Source organism: Dipodomys merriami, unplaced genomic scaffold (genome assembly GCF_024711535.1).
Source record: "Dipodomys merriami isolate MVZ:Mamm:240054 unplaced genomic scaffold, mDipMer1.0.p SCAF_9, whole genome shotgun sequence".
In the NCBI taxonomy this organism is placed as follows: domain Eukaryota; kingdom Metazoa; phylum Chordata; class Mammalia; order Rodentia; family Heteromyidae; genus Dipodomys; species Dipodomys merriami.
Window position 1 is genome coordinate 33969423 of NW_027206512.1, and position 22549 is coordinate 33991971.

The 22549-nt window shown below is 46.2% G+C and overlaps 1 protein-coding gene across 5 annotated transcripts in view; it reads right to left on the reverse strand.

The window, feature by feature from the left end:
* Positions 1–7992: 7992 nt before the first annotated feature.
* Hopx (HOP homeobox) overlaps positions 7993–22549 on the reverse strand; it is a 28732-nt gene continuing 14175 nt past the window's right edge. For 2 of the 5 annotated variants that reach the window (XM_070012937.1, XM_070012935.1), the window contains exons 2-3: positions 14768–14928; positions 7993–8715 (exon numbers count right to left, since the gene is read on the reverse strand). In XM_070012937.1, the coding sequence (XP_069869038.1) occupies positions 8638–8715; positions 14768–14911 (222 nt within the window). In that variant the 5' untranslated portion in view covers positions 14912–14928 and the 3' untranslated portion in view covers positions 7993–8637. Of the gene's footprint in view, positions 8716–14767; positions 14929–15148; positions 15223–15422; positions 15502–18316; positions 18414–22549 lie in introns of those variants that run through there. The other 3 variants (XM_070012938.1, XM_070012934.1, XM_070012936.1) reach the window with 3 other exon arrangements.

The window sequence follows — 22549 nt, forward strand, 5'->3', positions numbered from 1 at the left end:
ATGATATATGGACAGTAAAAGAAATACCTTCATCATACTTGGTGAGGTTTGGGTGCTAAGGCAGATCTGCTCTGATTGTTACAGAGTTAATCCCAAAAACTTTGATGTCTGTCCATTTTGCATGTCATTGGTTGTTTTAACTAGTAGCTATAATTTGAGAGAGCAGTATTATATTGATCTGACTACCTACAGGAAATATATAGCAGAGGAAGTTGAAGACTCTACAGACATGCAAATCTTAAGGGGAAACCGACAAGAAGCAGTTTCCACTTCCAGACTTGACAAGGCTGAGGAGAGACATGACACTAGGAGCTGGGGGGGGTCCTGTAGCTGTGGAGAGGATCTCTCAACAGCAGCTATGCCTTAAGCTGAAGACAGTCACTGTCATACCCCACCTCTGGAGTCAGGGACAAAGTACTCTGATCACTTTGTGTGTTCACCCTGTGACCTCCTACTGGTGCCTCTCCTTGGCTAAACCCAGCCAGAAGTAAGAGACCAAAGGTTTCTAGTTGAAGGGATTGGTAAGTGTCATTCTCCTTGGCCTCAGAATAGAGTAGAAAAGAGAGTGAGAGTGATGCAGAAGGGAAAACGGATACTGTTCATTAGTATAACTTTTTCTTGGTCAATAACTTCAGCATCAGAGAGGAGACAGGCATGATCTAGATTCATTCGTTGATAGCTATTCACCTGTCTGCTAGGATTTGGGCTAAGGTCTGTGATAGGATATAAGGTCCCCAAACACTGCAACTTAACCTACATACAAGACTGTTTCTATCCAGATCCCTTTCTGCACATGAGTCCAAGTCTGTTGTGTTGACTAGATAGTTGATAGTATTTCCAATTCCTGCCCTTTGGAAATAAGATGGGATTGTCCTCCTCTGCCCCCTTGGGGTTAGATGTGGTCATGCAACTTTCTTTTCACAATAGAATTGCATGAATCTCGCAGAACTAACTAGCTGCCCAGGCATGGGCATAGCTCTCACTCTTTTCCCTTCCCCAGAAATTTGTGTTAAGTGATCTGCTAAAATTTGACTAGTGCTGCAGCTGCTTTACCTTTTTAAGTTCTATTTTCTTGTAAAGATGCTTTACAGAGAGGTTACAGTAAGTAAATGTACAGTAAGGTACATTTCTTGTCGGGCATTGTTACCCCTCCTTTGTTTTTCTCCCACTCCACCTCCCTTACCTCCCCCACTCCACCTCCCCCCAACTTAAAAAAAATTCTTTTTTTTTTTTGGTCATGGAGCTTGAACTCTGGGCCTGTGTGCTGTCCCTCAGCTCTTCAGCTCAAGGCTAGTGCTCTATCGCTTGAGGCCCAACACCATTTCCAGGTTTCTAGTGGTTAATTGGAGATAAAAGTCTCATGGACTTCCTTGCCGCGGCTGGCATTGAACCATGATCCTCAGATCTCAGCCTCCTGAGTAGCTAGGATTATAGACGTGAGCCACCAACGCCCAGCCACTTTTTAAATTTTTTAAACAAGGTCTTGCTATGTATCCCAGTCTGGCCTCCAACTCTCAATCCTCCCTCCTCAGCCTTCCAAGGCACCATTGTTTTTAAGCTACCGGGAATGAAGGCTGTTTTGTTAGTTCAGAAATCTAGGCACTTTCTGGGTGGTTATTCTCTTTTTATTTTTATTTATTTATTTATTTTGTCGGTCATGGGCCTGGCTTGGGCGCTGTCCCTCAGCTCTTCAGCTCAAGGCTAGCGCCCTACCACTTGAGCCACAGCACCACTTATGTGGTGCTGAGGAATCAAACTCAGGGCCTCATGCATGTAAGACAAGCGATCTACCACTGAGCCACCTTCCCAGCCCCCCTGGGTGGTTATTCTCCAAGCCTAAGGCATTGCTGCCTTTCATAAGCTCTTAGATGATTGGTTGTATTCCAGCTCAGGATTCTAGCAAGACGTGGTACTTACTCCTTTTAGGGGCCTGATCCAAAAGTGGCACATATTGCTTCCTTGGCTCCATCTAGTGTTAGTCAATTGCTGCTTAACACATGATCCCAACGTTTAGCAAACAAACTAAGCAAACTTTCATTAGATGAAAGAAGTAACCGAGGCAGGTGGCGTGGTTAAGGGACCACAGGAGATGGCCCCAGCTCACTCACATGGCTGTTGGAAAATCTCAGGTCCTCACTGGCTCTTTCACAGGATCTGTTTCTTGTTATGTGGATGTTGCCACAGAGCTGCTCAACACGACAGCTGTTTTCCTTCTGAACAAGTAATGCCAGACAGAAGGAAAGAGGGAAAGAAGCCAGGATGTCCTTTAGAATGTGATCCGAGAAGCGGCTCTCTCCATAATTCCACTGTTACTGATCACTCACGCACGGCTTCAGTTTCATGATGTGCCTCTGTGTAATTCATGCCGACTTTGATTGTTATTTGGGGGTGTGGGGAAGTGGCGTCGTTACCAGGGATTCATGCCTTTCCTGTGGAGATGGCATGAATTCTAGCAGGACTGAATTAGTTCCTGGGAGACTGGGCTGTTACCAAGGGAGGCCACTCCTCATGCTTTGCATCTGCATCTGCTCCCAACCATGAAAGAGCAGGAGGCCTCTCCAGGTATGGCTGACTGGCTCTGGAACTGTGTGAGCCTAAGCAAACTTCTTTCCTTTAGGTATTGTTCAATTTGGGGCATTCTGTATAATGAAAAACAGACTAAGACACAAACCAAGCCTGGTACACTGTGGGAGGGTACAGAGAGAAAGTAGGAGCACCAGGAGAGGAGATTGTGGGAAGCTGGGGGAAAAACCCTAACTACTAGAGAGGAAGAAAATTTAGTTTTCAGCTGGGCGACCATCTCTCAGATAAGACTCAGGAAGAAGGGGAAGTAATGTTATGGAATAACCAGAAGTTTCTACCTCAGTTCTTCCCTCTGGCCACATTCACATACATCCCACACAAATATATGCCTGTATCCTGAACATACTCGATGCTTCTGGATTGTTCCTATGTCCCTTATAGTCATGATCTCTATAACTTGGCCTTCTTTGTTCACAGACAGTGTCGGGTCCCTGTCTACAAGCTGTTCATGTAGGAGTGGGGAGAGGGAGCTTCCATCTGGCAGAAGAAAGAAGAAAACCTTTCTGTGTTGCTAATCTGGAATGCTAAGGATGAATCACTATGAGTCAGGCCATAGTTGCATTTCAGTAGTTGGATGAATCATACAAGTTGAGATGTCAATCAGTGCTTCTTAGGTTTTCTAAGTCTAGGCCACCAAGTCTTAGCAGAAGACACATAGAAAGCTAGGCACTAGTGACTCATGCCTGTAAGCTAGCTACTTAGGAGGCTGAGATCTGAGGAGAGTGATTTGAAGCCAGTCTGGGCAGAAATGGCCATGAAACTCTTATCTCTGATTAACCACCAGAAAACTGGAAGTAGCGCTGTGGCTCAAAGTGGTAGAGCACTAGTCTTGAGCAAAGAGAGATCAAGGACAGCACCCAGGCCCTGAATCAAAGCCCCAAGACTAAAAATCAAAGAAGACAAACAGAAGTTCATTTCCTCAGGGGCACATGCTCTATCAGCAGCACTTAAATGCTTATAATTATGTTCCTGAGATGGAGGGAGGAAGGAAGAAGGTCTGCAGATAACTTGGCTTCTTGATTCCTGTAATTGTTTATATGATGCACAATATCTTAGGTATCATAGAAGCAAACAGTGTCATTCTCTTGCTGGGTCAGTAGCAGCAATGGCTGCTGTCCTTGGTTCCTGCCTGCCTTGTGCCTGGGTGTCACTCTAAGCATTTCCATATTGGGAAGAGAATGCAAACCTTCAAATTATTTTTATTACTAATCATCAGTGCTAGTCACTTTGGCATTGAGCTTAGGCAGGAATACATCTGAGAGAGAGAGAGAGAGAGAGAGAGAGAGAGAGAGAGAGAGAGAGAGAGAGAGAGTTGAAATCAAGGCCTGGAAGCTGTCCTTAAGCTTTTTCACTCTAGCATGTGAACCACAGCTCCACTTCTGGCATTCTGGTGGTTAATTGGAGATAAATATTTCACAGACCTTCTTGCTGATCTTCCACAAACTCCTCTCTTGCTGTCTTCACTGGGCCATCCCTCAGGGCTCCTTTTATTAAGAGGGTAGATACACATCCTGAAGAGAACTCACCAGTTTCCGGAGCCAGTGGTATGGTGAGAACCAAGGCCACAGGACTCCTCCTCACTCCTCTTCTCAGCCTGGCTTCATCCTCTCCCAGGGTAGCTAGGAGATAGCTCTGACAACCCCTAGTTTCCATCCTTACCAATCTCTAAGCGAGGGGGAGGGGGAAGTTCTATCTTTCCAGGTCAACTGGAAAATCCTGGACCAGTTTAGGTCAGGAACTGGCCTTGTGGTTCAATCCCTAGCACTGCAATTGGCCCACCTGGTCAAGTGTCTCACACGCGCCTCATGGTGGGGGTGGGGTGGGGATTTAGGCCACTGACACTAACGATCCCACCTGGACCACATGAAGTGGGAGAAACTCCCTAAATGGAAAGGATGCCTACACCAAAGAGGCCGAGAGAAACAGAGTGAAGCTAGGCCAAGCCCACCAGCCTCTCACTGGCTCTCTACTGAGTCAACTGACCTATTGTTGCAGTGTGTGTGGGGGGGTAAGTCCCCTTTTAGATCCTCCTCCATCTCTCCTCACCTAAGATCCCACATAGCCTCCTACCTGAATTTCCATGGGATAAGCACAAAACTCAGGCTATCTTATTGGGCTTAGCCACTGAGTTCTATTTTCCTTCTCCTTCTGGACCTGTGTTTCACATCTCCCCAGACACATTAAAGTATGTCTTAAACAAAAGATTTCATTTTTCCTTAGGAAGAAATTTTTGTTTGTTTGTTAGTTTTGGGTCAGTTGTGGGCTTGAACTCAGGGCTTAAGTGCTGTCCCTGAACTCTTTCACTCAAGGGTAGCATTCTACCACTTTGAGCCACAGCTCCACTTCTGATTTTCTTGAGGTTAATTGGAGTCTCACAGACTTTCCTGCCTGGACTGGCTTGGAACAGAGATCCTCAGATCTCAGCCTCCTGAGTAGCTAGGATTACAGGTATGAGCTACCAGCACCCAGCAGGAAGAGGTGTTTTGTTTTGTTTTGTTGCCAGTTCTGGGGCTTGAACTCAGGGCCTGGCACTGTCCTGAGCTTCTTTTGCTCAAGGCTAGCACTCTACCACTTGAGTCACAATGGCACTTCTGGCTTTTTCTGTTTATGTGGTACTAAGGAATCGAACCCACAGCTTCATGCATACTAGGCAAGCACTCTACCACTAAGCCACCTTCCCAGCCCAGGAAGAGTTTGTTTGTTTTTTTTTTTTTAAATTCTAGGACAATGATTCAAAGTGAGTCTCTCCTCCTGGCTCCAGATATATTGTGCATAGAAACTGTACCTCCACACCCCAACCTGGTGCATGGTAATACTAAGATGACCTCTGGGTGGGGGGATCCAGGGTAATTTTTATGGGTTTTGTGGTGGCATTTTATTATATTCTCTTTCTTGTGCATTTTTTTGGGGGGGTCTGGTCGTGGGGCCTGAACTCTGGGCCTGGGTGCTGTCCCTCTGCTCTTCAGCTCAAGGCTAGCGCTCTGCTCTACCACTTGAGCCACAGCGCCACTTCTGGCTTTTTTCTTTTTGTTTATTTGGTGCTGAGGAATCAAACCCAGGGCCTCAGGCATGCAAGGCTGGCGCACTGAGCCACCTTCCCAGCCCTTTTGTTCATTTTTTATTTCTATATTTGTTAATCTCATTTAACAAATGAAATGGGTTTAATACAGAAGAAAAACAGGAGACATCTGCCTCTTGTGCTCCTTTTATGCAAAACTGTTCCCTCAAGCCCTGTCCTGCAAACTTCCTCCTAAGACTCATTGGCTAGACAGTGTTGCATGACCACAACTGCCTTAAAGGAGGGCAGACATGGAGTTTTTCCTTTTTGCCAGTGTCCACACTGAGGTCTTAAGAGTTTAGCAACATCATCTCTCATTACCACATGGTCAATCCATTCCTACACCCTCTGCTTTGTCCAAGGCTCCCTTCCTTCCTGTCAGCCCACATCTAAGTTCTGAAACATAAAATCCAATCTCTTATGTGCAGTTATTAATCATATATCCACCTTCCTGCCTCTCCCATTGGCTCCCTTCTTTATTTCTAGGAAGAAGTGAGGGTCCGGCCTGGGTGCTGGTAGACACTCAGACCACAAATTAGGTTGCTGGAGAGCACGAGAAGGGAGGTAGCTCTCCAGACTCTGCTTCACTGTGTTTTTGTTTATAGAAAAAAAATGTTTTAAGGTAAGAGAGAGGAAGCTTGAGAAGGATGTTTGTAAGATCTTGTAAACAGTTCCATTTATTGTGAGCTATGTTTGGGATCTCCATTTTGGTTTTGTTCTTTGTGCCAGTCCCGGGGCTTGAACTTAGAGCCTGGGTGTTGCCCCCCCCTCCCCCCAGCTTTTCTGCTGAAGGCTAGTGCTCTACCACTTGAGCCACAGCTATATTTCTGGCTTTAATTGGAGCTGAGGATCTCACAACCCAGGAGGGCTAGCTTTGAATGGTGGTCCTCAGATCTCAGCTTCCTGAGTAGCTAGGATTACAGGTGTGAGCCACCGGTGCCCAGCTGGGCTCTCCATTTTGAAGAACTGTAAAGGTGGAACTGGCAGCATTGCAGGTTAAAGAGGTCAGAAGTGTTCCCCAGCGTCATTCCTGCTTGATGGGCAGTTACTGCTAAGTGACTTAGCCATTCTTTTCTTCTTTCCTACAGAACCCTAATTTTGTTCAAGACAGCATCATACCCAATAACAAATGCTCACCTTCCCCGAATCCCTGAGTGATGGCCATTCGGTTCACTCTGGCCAATGTGATCTAGGTATAAGTTGCTAGGCAGGGGCTCCCCAGAAACCCTTTTTGGGGGACAAGGCTGGAAACCTTTCTAAGCACAAAGCCTTAGTTGTCTTCTCCCTCACACCTTGCCAGTGTATTTACTGTAGCTCCCCCCACCCCGCATTTCAAATGCAGTTTCAGTATCTCAGCACCCATCTTCTGTCCATGAACATAAGAGCAGTGTGCTAAAGATAACGAAGTGGAAAGGACAGACATGGTAGCACATACCTACAATCCCTTCAACTGGGAGGGGGGAGGCAGGAATATCATGATATGATAATGCACACTTATACAATCTCAGTACGTGGGAGATGGAGATCTGGAGGACTGCAATGCAAGGCCAGCGTGGGCAAAAACGTTAACGATGTGATGCTTGTGCCTGTGGTCGCAGCTAGGGAAAAGGCGTACGTAGGAAGATCGAGGTCCAAGGCTGCCCTGGGCAAAATTTTAGTGCAAGAACCTATTTGAAAAACAAATAACTAGGGCTGAGAATGTGGCTTCATGGTAGAGTGCTTGCCTACCATGCATGAAGCTCTGGGTTTGATTCCTCAGTACCACATACATAGAAAAAGGTGGAAATGGAGCTGTGGCTCAAGTGGTAGAGTGCTAGCCTTGAGCAAATGAAGCTTAGGGACAGTGCCCAGGTCCTAAGTTCAAACCCCAGGACTGGCAAAAAAAATAAACTAAAACAAAACAAACAAATAAATACAGCAAAAAGGGGAGGAGGGATGCCTCAAGAGGTAGAGTACTTGGCTGGCAAGAATGTGACCCTGAATTGAAACCTCAATACTCTTCAAAAAAAGACATTCAATGTGTTATATAATGAATGGACACAAATTATCTGTGGGCACTTTTGGAACAATACCTCTTCCTTGCCTAAACTTATTAACCCTGCCAGGACCTTGATAAAAACAGACTCCATTCTAGAGCTTGAGATATTGCATTGCTCCCAAGCCCACCGCAAGGCTGATGACTGGCCCTGGACCACGCTTTGCTCAGTCAGGGCTTAGATCAGCACAGCTGTTTCCACTCAGCTTCTGTGACAAGCTCTTCTATTCCCCTTTGATGGCATCTTATTCAGCCACAGAGCTGCAGGAGTGTCAGTACATTTCTACCAAAGAGCGCACGTTTGCTTCGAATAGAATTTTAGAGAAAAAAAGCAGTTCGTTTTATTTAGCAAAATAAATTTAACAAAGGCATTTAAATAATCCTGTCGTTTTCTAAGTGACTTGCTTTTCAGCCCATTGGAGTTTCTATCTTCTAGCCTAACAAGGTTATTTCCAAATGACTGCAACTCTCCAGCCAAGATGCTGTTTTATGCAACGTGAATCATTCAAGTGCATTTCAGCGTCCGCACTGGAGCATCTCTGTTAAATAAAGTGTGGTGAATACAACTCAGGGAAGCAGATTTATGAGGAAACTTCTTGGACTCTCCATCTTTTGATCTTGTCAGCAGACGCTCTGCTTGCTCTGAAATGCAGACTCAAACACAAACTTACATAGTTGGTTTCCACACATCTGTCACAGACATACAAGGGGAAGTAAGGTAAAGGCTTAGCCTTTCCTGGCTAAGCCATTGCATGACACAGAAGCTGTGTGTGAGTTTCCTGTTGGTATGTCCTTTTCTAGTTACATACATTGAAAAAAACTACAACATTGTGTTAAATAGTAAACTAGCCTACGACACGGCCCTGAAAAATCAAAATGGACTGATTAAGCTGAGGTGAGAAACAGCAGGTGGTCAGCAGATGGTCTTCTTGGAGTGAGGCTGCCAGTGTCCACCATCTCCCTAGTCGGTGACAGATCTACACTCCGAGGGCAGGCCTTCAGACCGCCGCCACTGGGCCAGACGCTCCTTAAACCATTTCTGGAAGAGAGAAACACACAAAATGTGCCATCACATACTGAGATGCAAAAATGCCTGCTCCATTTCTAAAAGATAGCCTTTGTGTCTCAGCTGAAAAGGAGGAAAGTAAGGATGTGGCCATGGGAATGATCCTCATGGTGATACCGACCCTTTCTGCCTCAGGATCCTCACACATGCTATTTTCTATGCCTACAGTGGTCAATGAACTCTCTTTCCTCCTCAGATCTCAACTTTAACAAATCCTTCTCAGTGAAGGCTTTCCTGGTCAATGTATCAAAAATAGGCTCTTTTTGTTCTCTATTTTAGTATTTTGTTACCCTCACAGAAGTTTCAGTATCTGTGATCATGTTACTTTCTTGTGTATTTATGTCTTTTGAATCAACACACCATCATAGAATATAAGATCCATGAGAGCAGATCATGTGCTCACCTTCTCACATTGTATGTTAGCTCCTAAAATAAAGTCTCAAGAGTTTAGCAATCAGGCCAGATGGGGGTGGCACTTGGCTAAAATCCCAGTACTCTGGAGCCTGAAGCAGGAGAATTCTAAGTTCAAGGTCAGCCTGGGCTTCATAGTGAGACCTTGTCTCAAAAGTAAAGAAGAAAGGTGGGCACTGGTTGCTCACACCTGTAATCCTAGCTATACAGGAAGCTAAGGATTACAGTTTGAAGCCAGCCCAGGCAGGAATATCCAGGAGCCTCTTATCTCCAATTAGCCACCAAAAACCCAGAAGTGGAGCTGTGGTTCAAGTGGTAGAGGGCCAGACTTGAGAAAAGAAAAAGCTCAAGGACCTGAGTTCAAGCCTCAATACTGACATTGGAAAAAAAAAAAAAAAAAGGAGTGGCCAGGTGCTGGTGGCTCTTGCCTGTAATCCTAGCTCCTCAGGAGGCTGAGATTTGAGGATCGAGCTTCAAAGCCAGCCCAGGCAGGCAAGTCGGTGAGACACTTATCTCCAATTAACCACCAGACAACCGGAAGTGGTACTAGCCTTGAGCTGAAGAGCTCAGGAACAGCGCCCAGGCCCAGATTTCAACTCCCACAACTGATGGGGGGGAAAAAAAGTGGGCATGGTTGTGTCCTCCATGTTTGTACCTAGGGAAGCAGGCTTCTGCTTAGATAACGGGTTTCCTTAATGAGGAAGCTCTGTGGGGGTTTCAGGGTTGCCAGCACTTGTTTAAATAGGATTTCCACTGATTAGAGCTGAATAAATGGCTATATTTTAAAGACTAATTAAAATCTAAAGGAGGAAAAATTTTTTTTTTTCACTTTCTATCAGGACTCATTTAGGACAAAATGGTCAAGCTGGTCTCATTCAAAAGAGCCACCCACATCTTCACAGACAGAATATTGATGGACCGTTCTGGAAAAGAGCTCTGACTGAGACCACATTTGTGGCTCTGCAAGTTGGCAGCAAAATGCTTAACAAATTGAGTCTTGGCATTGGGGGATGGGAGGAGGTACAAGGAAAGATCAACTGTGTTTTAGCTTTCAGTGAAGAATATCATGGACTTATGAAGTATATTCAAGATATACTTACAAAGTTTCAATGAAGTATATACATGGGAACGTAGAAGATCACTTGCTGTCTGACAGATATAAAAAACAAAACCCAAAAAAACCAGCAACATTAAATCCCTCACTAACTTCTATTCCCCACAGCCGAATCTCAGAGCATCTTACATCAATACCAATTTTCCACCTGGCTCCATCCTTCTGTCTTTTGTGGGAGCCTTTGTTTCTCCTGGGAAAGACATTCATCCTGGCTTGCTTGTAAATGAATGCCCTCATTACCCTTGCCCAATGGTGGAGATTTATTTACTCTGAGGGACAGATGAAAATGAGCCCCTGGGATAGGGGAGGGGCTGGGGCAAAGTAACATTGTTCCAGTCCTTTTCTCTAGTGACTAACATATCATTCTTTTCAGGGAGAGACCTTTAGAGGTCTTTATCCCACTGATAAAGTGTCCAACAAACTAACACTACTGGGTTCTGGGAACCTGCTCAGAATATCAAGAGGAGATTAAAAAAATAATACTAGAAACTTCTCCAACCACACTGCACTTGAATGTGTGTGTGTATACAATACTAGATCATTCCCTCCCTCCAGGGAAATAATGAAAGCACTTTCCCAGCCCTTTTTTTGGTGCCAGTATTGGGGCTTGAACTCAGGGCCCCGTGCTCTTGCTTGGCTTTTTTGCTCAAGACTGGTGCTCTAGTACTTGAGTCACAGGTCCACTTCTGGATTTTGCTGGTTAATTGGAGAGAAGAGTCTCACAGACTTTCCTGCCTGGGCTGGCTTCTAACTGCAATCCTTAGATCTTAGCCTTCTGAGTAGTTAGGATTACAGGTGTGAGTCACCAGCCCCTTCTAACATTGACTTCCAAACAATAAAAGACACTGGACTCAGGATGTGTCAGCTTCCATCTACCTTAAGTATAGGAGCTGTTTAGATTAGTGTCATGAGAAAACCCTACTCCAGGGCCCCTATAAATGGAATCCATTAGCTCTGCCTTCACTCACTGTTTCTGTAGGTGTCCTCCTATCGTGAGAACTACAGAGGGCAGTGACAGAGAGTCTGCAGATCCTTTAGCAGCTCAAATCGTGATGCTTGGGTGTTCAAGTTGTTGCCTGAGATGTATACTGCCCACCTGATGGGGGCTGGGGATTAAAAAGAAAGAAGGCCACAGAGCTCCGGGGTCAGTGTTTCCCACCCATTTGTCACTCTCGCCCGTTACCAAAGTATCAGCTGTGTGAGTCTGTGGTACCAAACTATCTCACAAGAACAGCTCATGTTTCTTTTACTAGAGTATGACACGCTCTAAGAAAATTAACAGTATGGGGGCTGGGAAGGTGGCTCAGTGGTAGAGCACTTGCCTTGCATGCCTGAGACCCTGGGTTCGATTCCTCAGCACCACATAAGCAAAAAGAAAAAAAAAAACCAGAAGTGGAACTGTGGCTCAAGTGGTAGAGCACTAACCTTGAGCTGAAGAGCTGAGGGACAGCACCCAGGCCCAGAATTCAGGCCCTAGGACTGGACCAAAAGAAAAGAAAAGAAAAGAAAAGAAAAGAAAAGAAAAGAAAAGAAAAGAAAAGAAAATGAACAGTATGATGCAGCGTATAGTAGTGCACAACTGTATTCCCAGCACATAGGAGGCTGAGGCAGGAAGAGAGTTCCAGGCCAGCCTGGGCTGCATAGCAGTGATTCCCACCCACCAGGGCAGGTGAAAGTGGTAGATGGGGGTGAGGGAGATGGGAAGATGAGACTCAGAACAAGCGACAGGAGACAGGCAGACTGAAGTAGTGAGGAAGACTCTTTCCTGAGACTTGCTAAACTTTGCCTGCCTAGGAACTCTGGGTTCCAAATGCTTCCCTGCAGGTCTAGGCAGGAAGACATAAGAGCAAGCTGACTGCAGCTGTAGGGAGGAAGAAGGTGTTGGCCCCATGGCAGGAAGAGGAAGCCCCCGGCCTCAGGCTGACTCACCCACACTCACTCACGGGCAGCTGGGTCTACCACGTATTTATTTGAAGATGTCAGAAGAGGGAATTTCTTTAAATTCTCTCAGATTAGGTGAAGCTCAAGGCTGATCCCTAATCTGAAGTGGTTGTCTGAAGTGCATGTCTTTTGTTTTTGTTTTCAAATTGAGTTTTCTATGCTTCCCTCCCCATGCCACACACTGGCTGCCGGCCCTCTTCTGCAGGGACAGCTTAGCCTGGTGGTAAAGAGTCTGAAGTTGTGGAACCAGACTGCTCCCTCAGAGTGGTCTTGGATGACTTCCTTAACCTATCTGTGCCTGTTTCTATATCTCTACACTTATGTTAACAGTACCTTCCCTCACAAATAAATGACTTGATACTTAGAGAGTGCCTAGACAATATATGGTAAGAGAAGGTCATTCCACAAGGCCAATGTGGAGCTGGGGGTGCAGCTCAGTAGTAGGGTATGTGCTCAGCATGCTCAAGGCCCTTGGTTAGATCCCTAGTGATACTCTCTCTCTCTGTCTCTCTCTCTCTCTCTGAGTGAATGACAAGAATCAGGTAAAGGGATTGATGATCATTTAATTTACCATGGGATAATCAGAGGCTGAGAAAGGGTTAGACTCCACATTTATACCAAGCCCATAGTATCCCACAATCTTGTTTTTAAAGATGAACACTTTGGGCCAGGCAACATAGTAGTTGTCTGTAATACCAGTAACTTTGGAGAGGAGGAGGATGGGGGTGGGGAGGAGATGCTGACAAGATCCCATCTTAATCCAGTCAGGTGCACCTGCTATCTCAGTGACTCAGGAGGACCATGGTCCAGGAAAGCATGGGCATAAATGAAAGACCCTCTCCAATGAATGAATGGATAAATAAATGCAAAAATGACTGGGGGTGTGGCTCAAGTGGTAGAACACCCACTTAGCAATCCAGGCCTTGAGTTCAAATCCTAACATTCACACACACACACACACACACACACACACACACACACACACACGGAGGAGAGAGAGAAGTCTCTGTGATCCTTCTACTTTTTTTTTTTTTTGGGGTCCGGTTGTGGGGCCTGAACTCTGGGCCTGGGCACTGTCCCTCAGCTCTTTAGCTCAAGGCCAGCGCTCTACCACTTGAGCCACAGCGCCACTTCCGGCTTTTATTCTTTTTGCTTATGTGGTGCTGAGGAATTAAACCCAGGGCCTCAGGCATGCAAGGCAAGCGCTGTACCACTGAGCCACCTTCCCAGCCCTCCTTCTACTTTTCTAAATATAGCATGGGATTTTAAATAAAACTTCAGCAGCCTGGGGAGGTGGGGAGTGGGGGGGGTGTTCCAAGAAACTTGAGCCATTAAGAATTAGGTTACAGTAAATCACCCTCCATTAGATTCTACTTCTGGTTAATCAGACAGCTGTTCTCTTTGCCAGAAACAGATACGTTTGCCTTTCTATTTGATCTGTGAATGAGAAGACCTTACATATGGGCAATGCCCTTGGCTCGATTGGGAAAACCCTGCTGGGCCTGAGGTACAGAACTTTGGTCTCCATACCTGGCAGGGCACTGCTACCACCAGCTTTTCAGCCCTGACTCCAGCAGGATGGGGAGAGGATGCTGGGGAGCCCTGTGAAGGTTTGGAGCTCCCTAGCAAGACACTAGGTCAGTGTCACTAGGTCTATGACTAAAGAGAAAATACAAGTCAGAGTTGAGATGGAGTTTACAAATTTCAAAAATCAACTGAAGGATCCGAGGCTGCGAGTGAGAAGGCTCGGTGCAGCCTCCTCTACCTCAGTTTCCCTGATGACACAGGCGCTTTTATTATTTTTTTTTTTTGGGTCCAGTCGTGGGGCCTGAACTCTGGGCCTGGACACTGTCCCTCAGCTCTTCAGCTCAAGGCTAGCGTTCTACCACTTGAGCCACAGCGCCACTTCTGGCTTTTTTCTTTTTGCTTATGTGGTGCTGAGGAATTGAACCCAGGGCCTCAGGCATGCAAGGCAAGCGCTCTACCACTGAGCCACCTTCCCAGCCGACACAGGCTCTTTTAAAAAGACAAGTCCACCCCAGAGGACATCCCCTCTCTTCTGGTTCAGTGTCAGATATCTACATTTATTTTTTGGAACATGCCAGAGAAAGTCTCTAAACCTTAAGAGCCAGGAAATTTTTATTTATTTATTTAAGATCTGAACCTGGCTCAGCACAGCGCGATGCCCAACCACCCAGCTCACCCTGGCAACTAGCTAGCTAGCTCCCTTCTTCGGGGCCTCAGTTTCCTTGTTTGCCAACCCCGAGAAGTGAACAGTACAGCTGATCGCTAAGTCCCCCGCCCCTGCCGTCCCGCGCCCCCCGACTGTGACATTGCCGGTGTCCACGGACTGGCCTCGGCCCGTTCAGCGCAGCCGGCGGGGTGGGGATGGCGCGGGGCGCGCGCGGGTCCCGGGCTGGGAGCGAGGGAGAAGGGGACGCGGCCGAGCGGGGTCTGCGTGGCGAGCCCCGCGGGGCTCCCCCGGGACCGGTGATGGATGGATCGCTGGGATCTGTAGATGGATGGGGGGGGGGGATGGCGGGCGCGCACCGGACTCACCTGGGTCTCCTTCTCCGAAAGGCCGGCCTCGGCCGCGATGAGGCACAGCGTGGTGGGGTCCGGGTGCTTGTTGACCTTGTTGAAGTTGTACTCCAGGATCTCCACCTGGTCCTCCGTGGGGCCGCTCCGGCTCTCTGCAGACATGGTCCCGGCGCGGCTGGCTGCGGCCGGGAGGAAGAAGCGGGGGGAAACGGTGAGCCGAGCGCGGGGAGCGGGGAGCCCGGTCCTCCCGCCGTGTCCTCCCGCCCGCGGAGCCGGGCTGCGGTGCGCGCTCCCTCCCTCCCGCCCGCCTCGGCCGCGCCGCCGTCCCACCGCGGAGCCCAGCAGCGCGGCGCGTCCTCGGCCCCCCCCCCCAGGACTCTCCCACCCCGGTCCCCGCACCCGTGGTTCCGAGGCGATGCGTCGAGCTTAGGGCGGACGGTGACTCTGCCGCTCTCCCCACAGGCGTGGAGGAGGCTCTGCCTCCGGGGGAGGAAGGGAGGGGAGGGGAAGGGAGGGGAGGGGAGTGGGCCCCTGGGGACAGGCGACAACCGCGGGACTGGGTTCGCGGACACGCGCCGACTCTGCGGTGGGGAGCCCGCGGCCGGGGGTTGGGGGGGCGGTGGTTACTGGTCAGGGCCAGGCACCCCACGCCTCCCCAAAAGATCCTACACACCCTGCAGAAGTCGTCTCTCCAAGTCTCTCCAAGTTCCCATTTTACAGAGATGGAGAGATGGATCCGCAGAGGAAGCGTGATTAAGAAGGCCAAACCACAGGGGGAAAGGTCACCTGCCACTCCATCCCAACTTTCTATGGAAAAGCTGTGAGTCACCTGCTGTCACCTGACCAGTATTCCACAGTAAACAGTGGAGTCCACTTCGCTGTGTCCCACCAGGTGTAGGAGCTGATGCTAGGAAAGAGGGTCACCCACCCAATTGGGTAGTAGCAAAGCCTACACCAGCAGCAACCTTGAACTTGGGGGGGGGCAAGTTTGGTCTAAAATCAGGAAAACAAATCCACCACAAGCTTCTAATCTCTTGTTTGTCCTCAGCTTGGAGCCAGACATTGCCAGCAGGTTCTAGGCAAAGTGCCTACCAGCTGTGTTCTCCCATACCTACACAGCCCCACAAGGAGTCAGAGTCAACTAGCGACGGTGCACCCTCGTCCTTTCTCCACATTAGAGAGACAGAGGGCTCTCTGGAAAATTAGGCCTGAAATATTCTTGGCTGTAGATTTGGTACAGACCTGTCAGGACTTGGTGACTGTGGCGGACTAGTAAAAGACAAGTCGAAGTGTGGGATTCACACTGGTTTTTTGTTTAAACAAACAGTTGCAAAATCCTAGCAGCCCAGTCCTGAGCAGGGTTTGATGTGGTTTGTGCCTGCAGATCAGCCACACTCCTCTGACCTGCCAGGCCAACGCACTCTGGGCTACTATGTCCTTTCCCTACTGCTACCTGCACCTTGGCTCCCAGTGCGTGTAGGAAGGATGCTTCTGCTGCTAGATCCCTTGTAGGGACCTCAGATAGGACAAAAGCTGTGTGTAAATCAGGCTCAAATTCTTGACACCCAGGTATCATGTGCTGTTAGGAAATTCTGTGCTCTCCCACGGAAAAATCCGCAGCAGCAATTCCTGCTCAGCCAAGGGGCAGTCAAGCCAGGGCAGACATACAGACTCTCCTCTTAGCATCCATCCATCCACATGTCTGGAGAGCTTTGGAAATCTCTTTTGATTCACTGACAGGCCCGCCACTGCCCAATGGAAAGCTTTGCCCTCAGTTTCAGGCCTGTGATTGGCTAGCCTGTTCTTAGTTGGGTAGGAAAAAAACAAAAACTGAAGGTTAACTATAACTATGTAACTGCAGCCTGGAGTTGTAGCCAGTTTAAATGAGTATGGACTGTTCTAGAAGGACACCTGTCGTGGTGAAACCACCCACTGAAACCATCTACCTCTGCTCAATTTGCCTGAAAAAAAAATTAGGAGGAAAGGCTACTGCCTTTTATTTCATTTAACCTCCTAGAAAGTTTCTGGTAGATTCCATTTCCTATGGTGATACCGACTCTTCCCAGAGGCTCTTTGCTGCTGCTTCCTAGAATCTCGATGCTTTTGAAACATTCTATTTCAAAATGGGATTTAGATGGAAGAATTCTGTGCAGCATTGCACCCTAGATTTGGTTACAGACCTCTATAGCTCAAGGGCTGCCAATGTTCTTATGTGGAATCCAGTATATTTTATTTGACCAGCTTCCTGTGACTTCCTGTGACTTTGTGTGCGGTTTTATGGCGAGGTCCTGGTTGACTTTAAAGGACTGGTTGGGTTATTTGGCAGAGGATCATTGACTTTGGTCAATGTAGGAGGGCCCTTTGACAACACCTACATCTCTAAGGAAAACCAAACAAACCTTCACGGAAGGTGAAAGATCTCCACCATCTGATGTGTTTGTTAATCACTCTACAAAGCACAATTTCAAATTTCGGTTCCCTTTGGTTGACACATTTGCTGTTGCGTTCTCCTCAACTCCCCCCCCCCCCCCCCCACTGTATAAATCAAACCACCCTGGTAACCTTGGCCTTGTAAAACCTCCACTGTTTCTAGTAAGGAAAGTAAAGAAACAGTTGGAAAGTTTCTCTGAAGGTAGTCTAAACAATTCTAGATAAAAAGACCTAAAAATACTTTAAAGCGATTACACGTTAATCTTCACACAAGTTTTATTGTGGTTATGATATCTTACGAAACATTCAAAGGGCAAAGTGTCCTGTCACTGTGTTTTTCTTTTGTGCCTGGGGGAAGTCATTGCAAAAGTGTGTGGAAGAGGGTCCACGGATACAGCTCCCCTTTTCTTAAAAAATAAAACAAAAAGCAAAATAAAAAGAACTCCAAAGCCTCAATTGTGTCTGTTGTCAATCCAACAGCTTTACTTCCGTTTATTTACATTTCATCTATTTTGAAATCATCTACTTAGATAAACAAACTCACAGAAAGTACTATAAACTGGCAAGCTGTGGTTAGCATTTGTGGGTTTTTTTTTTGTTCTTTCACAGCATTCTTTTTCTTCCCTTCCTTCCCTCTTTTCCTTCCTCCCTCACTCCCTCTTTTCCTTTCTTTCTCTCTCTCTTTCTTTCTTTCTTTCTTTCTTTCTTTCTTTCTTTCCTTTCTTTCTTTCTTTCTTTCTTTCTTCCTTTCTCTTTTGTGCTGGTTCTGAGTCTTGAACTCAGGACATGAGTGCTGTCCCTGAACTTTTTTACTCAAAGCTCTACCGTAGACACAGCTCCATTTCCCTGACCTCTTCTTAATGCCATTAATAGCAAGAAGAAAAGACAGTACCCATCAACATAGGTAGGCCTGCAGTGAGCTAGTCAGCGAGGGGAAAAAAGCAGGTGGATCATACTTTAGGATCTTCTCCTAATGTTCTGTCGCTTACGTCTCTTGTGATCACTGTGCCCTTCCAGCTAACAATGGACTCTTGAAATATTTTGTACTTTCCTAAGTGAGAAAAATCAAGGTGCGGCCATTTCCCCAAGAGAAGAGATGGGTCCTGGAGGGGTGGGATCTTCCCACTCGGCACTTACTGAATGAATGACTCTACAGATGGAGAGCAGGCATCCCTGGCGCACTGACTGTGTCTATCAGAAACACGAGAAGGAGGATGGGAGGCCAGCTAAGCTGGAGAGTGCTGGCTGGCAGGTGCAAGGCCTTGAGCTTCACCCTCTGTGCTGAAATAAAAGTAAAAATGGACAGAAGGGGTGGGGCATTGATCTGCCTTTCCATATCATGAAGGCTGGTGTGATGCTGGAGGAGTGGTTCTCTTAAATGTACTCCTGGTGTTCGTGTCCTTTTGCTGACCACAGTGGTTGTCGGGCCTAGACACCAACAGCATCACCTGTGAACATGCCCAAGCCCACCACAGACAACTAAGCAGAGACAAAGTATTCCAACTTTTTTTTCTCTCTTTCTTTCTTCTTCGACCTTTTTTTTTTGGTCCTGGGGCTTGACCTCTGGGCGCTGTCCCTGTGCTCTTTAGCTCAAGGCGAGCACTCTACCACTTGAGCCACAGCGCCACTTCCAGTTTTCTGGTAATTAATTGGAGATGAGTCTCACGGACTTTCCTGCTAGGGCTGGCTTTGAACCATGATCCTCAGATCTCAGCCTCCTGAGTAGCTAGGATTGCAGGGGTGAGCCACTAGCTCCCAGATTCCAACTTTTCTGAGGTCTTATTATTTAATCCTTAAAATTAACTACAAATGTTCTGAAATTCTGTTAAGGGGATGGGAGGTGTCTCAGAGCTTGAACTCAGGGCCTGGGCAATGTTTTGCTCAAGGCTAGCACTTTACCACTGGAGCCACAGCTCCACTTCCAGTTTTTTGATAGTTTATTGGAGATAAGAGTCTTAAAGACTTTTCTGCCTAGGCTGGCTTCAAACCATGATTCTCAGGTCGTAGTCTCCTGAGTAGCTAGAGCCTGGCCTTTTTTTTTTTTTTTTTTTTGCTTTTAAAAATACTTCTATCACATAATACATATCTCTTAAAAAAAAACAAAAACCAAAAAACTGAGAAACCCCAAAATGCTGGGCACTGGTGGCTCACGCCTGTAAGCCAAGTTACTCAGGAGGCTGGGATTTGAGGATAGTGGTTTGAAGCTAGCCCGGGCAGGAAAGCCCATGAGACTCTGATCTTCAATAAACTACTCAGAAAAAGCTAGAAGTGGTGCTGTGGATCAAGTGGTACAGAGTGCCAGCATTGAGCTAAAGAAGCTCAGGGACAGTGCCCAGGCCCAGAGTTCAAGTCTCAGGAGTAGCAAAAAACAAAACAAAAAAAAGAAAAAATCCACCAAGAAGGTATTTGGACAGTTTTGCTTGTTATTGACATGCATAAAAATGGTATGATATTTGCTCCTTTCACTTAGCATTTTTTCTAAGATCTATCCATATTTCTGCATGTAGAAAATTCATAGTCGTTGCTGATTCCCTTTTATGGATATTCTACCGTGGACTGACATCTTTTCATAAAGGATACTGACATCTTTTCATAACGGATACTCAGGTTTTTGCCAGTGTTTTGCTGTTGTTTATGTTGCTTGAACATTCCTTCCACTCTCACAACTAAAGATTGAAGTCAAGATTTGGGGCTTTCTTGGCAAAGTCTCTACCAGTCCCCAGCCCTTGCACCAGCCTTCTGAAAGGAGTTTTCTGGGCCGTGTGCTAGCACTAGTAAACGGGGTTTATAGGCAACGGTGCTCTTTGGCTTTTGCACGTATCAACTCACCTTCTAAAGCATTTCCTTTTCTCCTTATCCTTATCCTCACCAGTACTGTCAATCTTCTTAAGCTTTGGCCAAAGTTGTGTCTTCTTTTTATCCAAGAATAATAGCTAAATCTTCTCAAAGCTATTTATAGTTTCCAGCTTGCAAAAACTTCTTGAGATTAAAAGATTTACTTGTTTACTATGCTCTATGTAAAAGTATTTTCCTACTCCAGTGCAAAGGGGGATTTGAGGTATTTGGGAGGAGAGTTGAAACTCTCCAGGCAAGCTCAGCTATTTTTCTGATCACCAGCAGCACTACCATAGAATGTATGGGAAAGTAATTATTAAAGGACCTTTTGTCTTAATCATGCTGCATGTGTGGGTGATTTTACTCCTACAGTGTTTATGGGAGTTGAGGGTTAACCTCTTAACCCTTCCCCTAAAATAAATATTAAAACTCAGAAATGAAAACCTCAGAGATGGGTGTTAAATGACTGAGTAATGAAGAAGACAGGCTATAGAGGTAGACAGAAAGTATAAAAGGGAGACACTAGTAGGCCATGACTTCAACATAGGATAGACAAGTAGATGACAAATGTGCTAAAATGTTTGACCTTCGGAATTATGATCAAAAGCAGGTTGATATTAGTCTTTTGTTTCTCTCACAAGACTTTCTTAGGAATCAGACTAGGTTTAATCTTGTTTTGCGGTCAGGAAGGATTAACTAACTGATCAGAGAAGGACTGAAAGTTCTACCTTTTGTTCTAGCTACAGCACTCAAGCAGCTCATAATTCCATGAACACTGAGATTGATTTATGCCCCGGACCAAACACATTCTTCCTTTGTCTGATGTATGGCATCAATTCTAAGCTATTGCTGAATCACCCACCCATTTAAATCTGTGAGGTCTAACTTAATCATCATTTGCCACTTCGGTGAAGAATTGGGGTGGGGAGGGAGATGGGAAGCAAATCTTTATAGTATGGGCAGGGGCATCATTTCTGTATTGTGGTCTCTTCCTTCATTCCCCCCAATGGCAACCTTACAGACATGCATGCAAGCCTTCATGCTTCCTTAATCAGAGATAATGGAATCTCCTCTTTCAAGCTTTGTCTGCCTTCATTTTTCAGATGAATAGTTGAAGTCAAGATTGCTTGGGAAGATAGTTCAAGTTTGACCCGTATGTTCTGAGCTCTTAACCTTTGACCACTGCAACAGCTTGGAGAACAGGCAGAACCACTGACTAATTGACAATGGCAAACAAGCAAGCATGCTGTTCTAGAACACAGTGCACTGTACTTGTTGAGGCTGGAAGACTGCAACACTTACCTACTACCATCCTTGAATATATTCTGTTCCAACTGGCTGCCAGTGACTAGACCATCCTAACTGTAAGTTACCAACCTGTAAGTTAGAAGGGTCATCAGGTTTGGATCTCTGGGATGTCTCTCAACTTTGGTGACCACACACTGTTCTGACCCAGCTCAATAGATCATCCAGTAATCTCAGCCCATGCCACTAGCACCACCAAGCAGGCTAGCTCTCTCTCTTTTTTTTGTTTTTGTTTTTGTTTTTGTTTTGCTGGTCCTGGTGCTTGAACTCTGTTCCTGAGCTCCCTTTTTCTCAAGGCTAGTGCTCTACCACTTGAGCCACAGCTCCACCTCTAGCATTTTCTGTGATTAACTGGAGATAAAAGTCTGGGGGACTTTCCTACCCTGGCTTGCTTGGAACCTCAATCCTCAGATCTCAGCCTCCTGAGTAGCTGGGATTACAAGTGTGAGTCACCCATTTTAGCTCTCCTTCCTGTGCTCTTCTTTCATTGGTGCAGAGCTGGAAGTGTGTGAATAATATAGTATGCGAATGAAAAATGTCACAGCATCGAACAGATGGAATCATGGAGACCATGGCTGCCACTTCATCCCCAGATGTGCAGAATTTTACTGAAATGATTTATGAACTTCCTAAACAGTTGTCAGAAGAAGCTTGTTAGTGATCTAGAAGTGTATGTCCCCTTCAGAAAACAGGAAGATACTTGAAGAACTGTGGAACAGAACTGTGTCCGGAAGTAACTTCCAACAGTCAGAGTTAGTCAATCATGAGTTGACCCTGAACATAAAACTCCTTGCATCCATACTAAATTGTTTTCAATCCTATCCCAACTGCTATTTTAATCTTGTGTGTGGAAATACAAAGAATTGGCAAAAAGAAATAATAAAATATTAGGCTTCTTCTTTGAGCATTCTTGGAAATAAGTGGGCAAATGGAAGAAGGCAAGCCATGTCCTTTATCTTCTTCTAGGATACATACATTTGTAAACCTGCTGCTTTTCCAAAGGTCCCTTTCCATGATAATCATCAAGAAATTGGAAAATGGTTCTATAAAAAGAATATTAGGGGCTGGGAATGTGGCCTAGTGGTAGAGTGCTTCCCTATCATGCATGAAGCCTTGGGTTCAATTCCTCGGTACCACATAAACCAAAAAATCTGCAAGTAGCACTGTGACTCAAGTGGTAGAGTGTTACCTTGAGCAAAAGAAGCTCAGGGACAGTGACCAGGCCCTGAG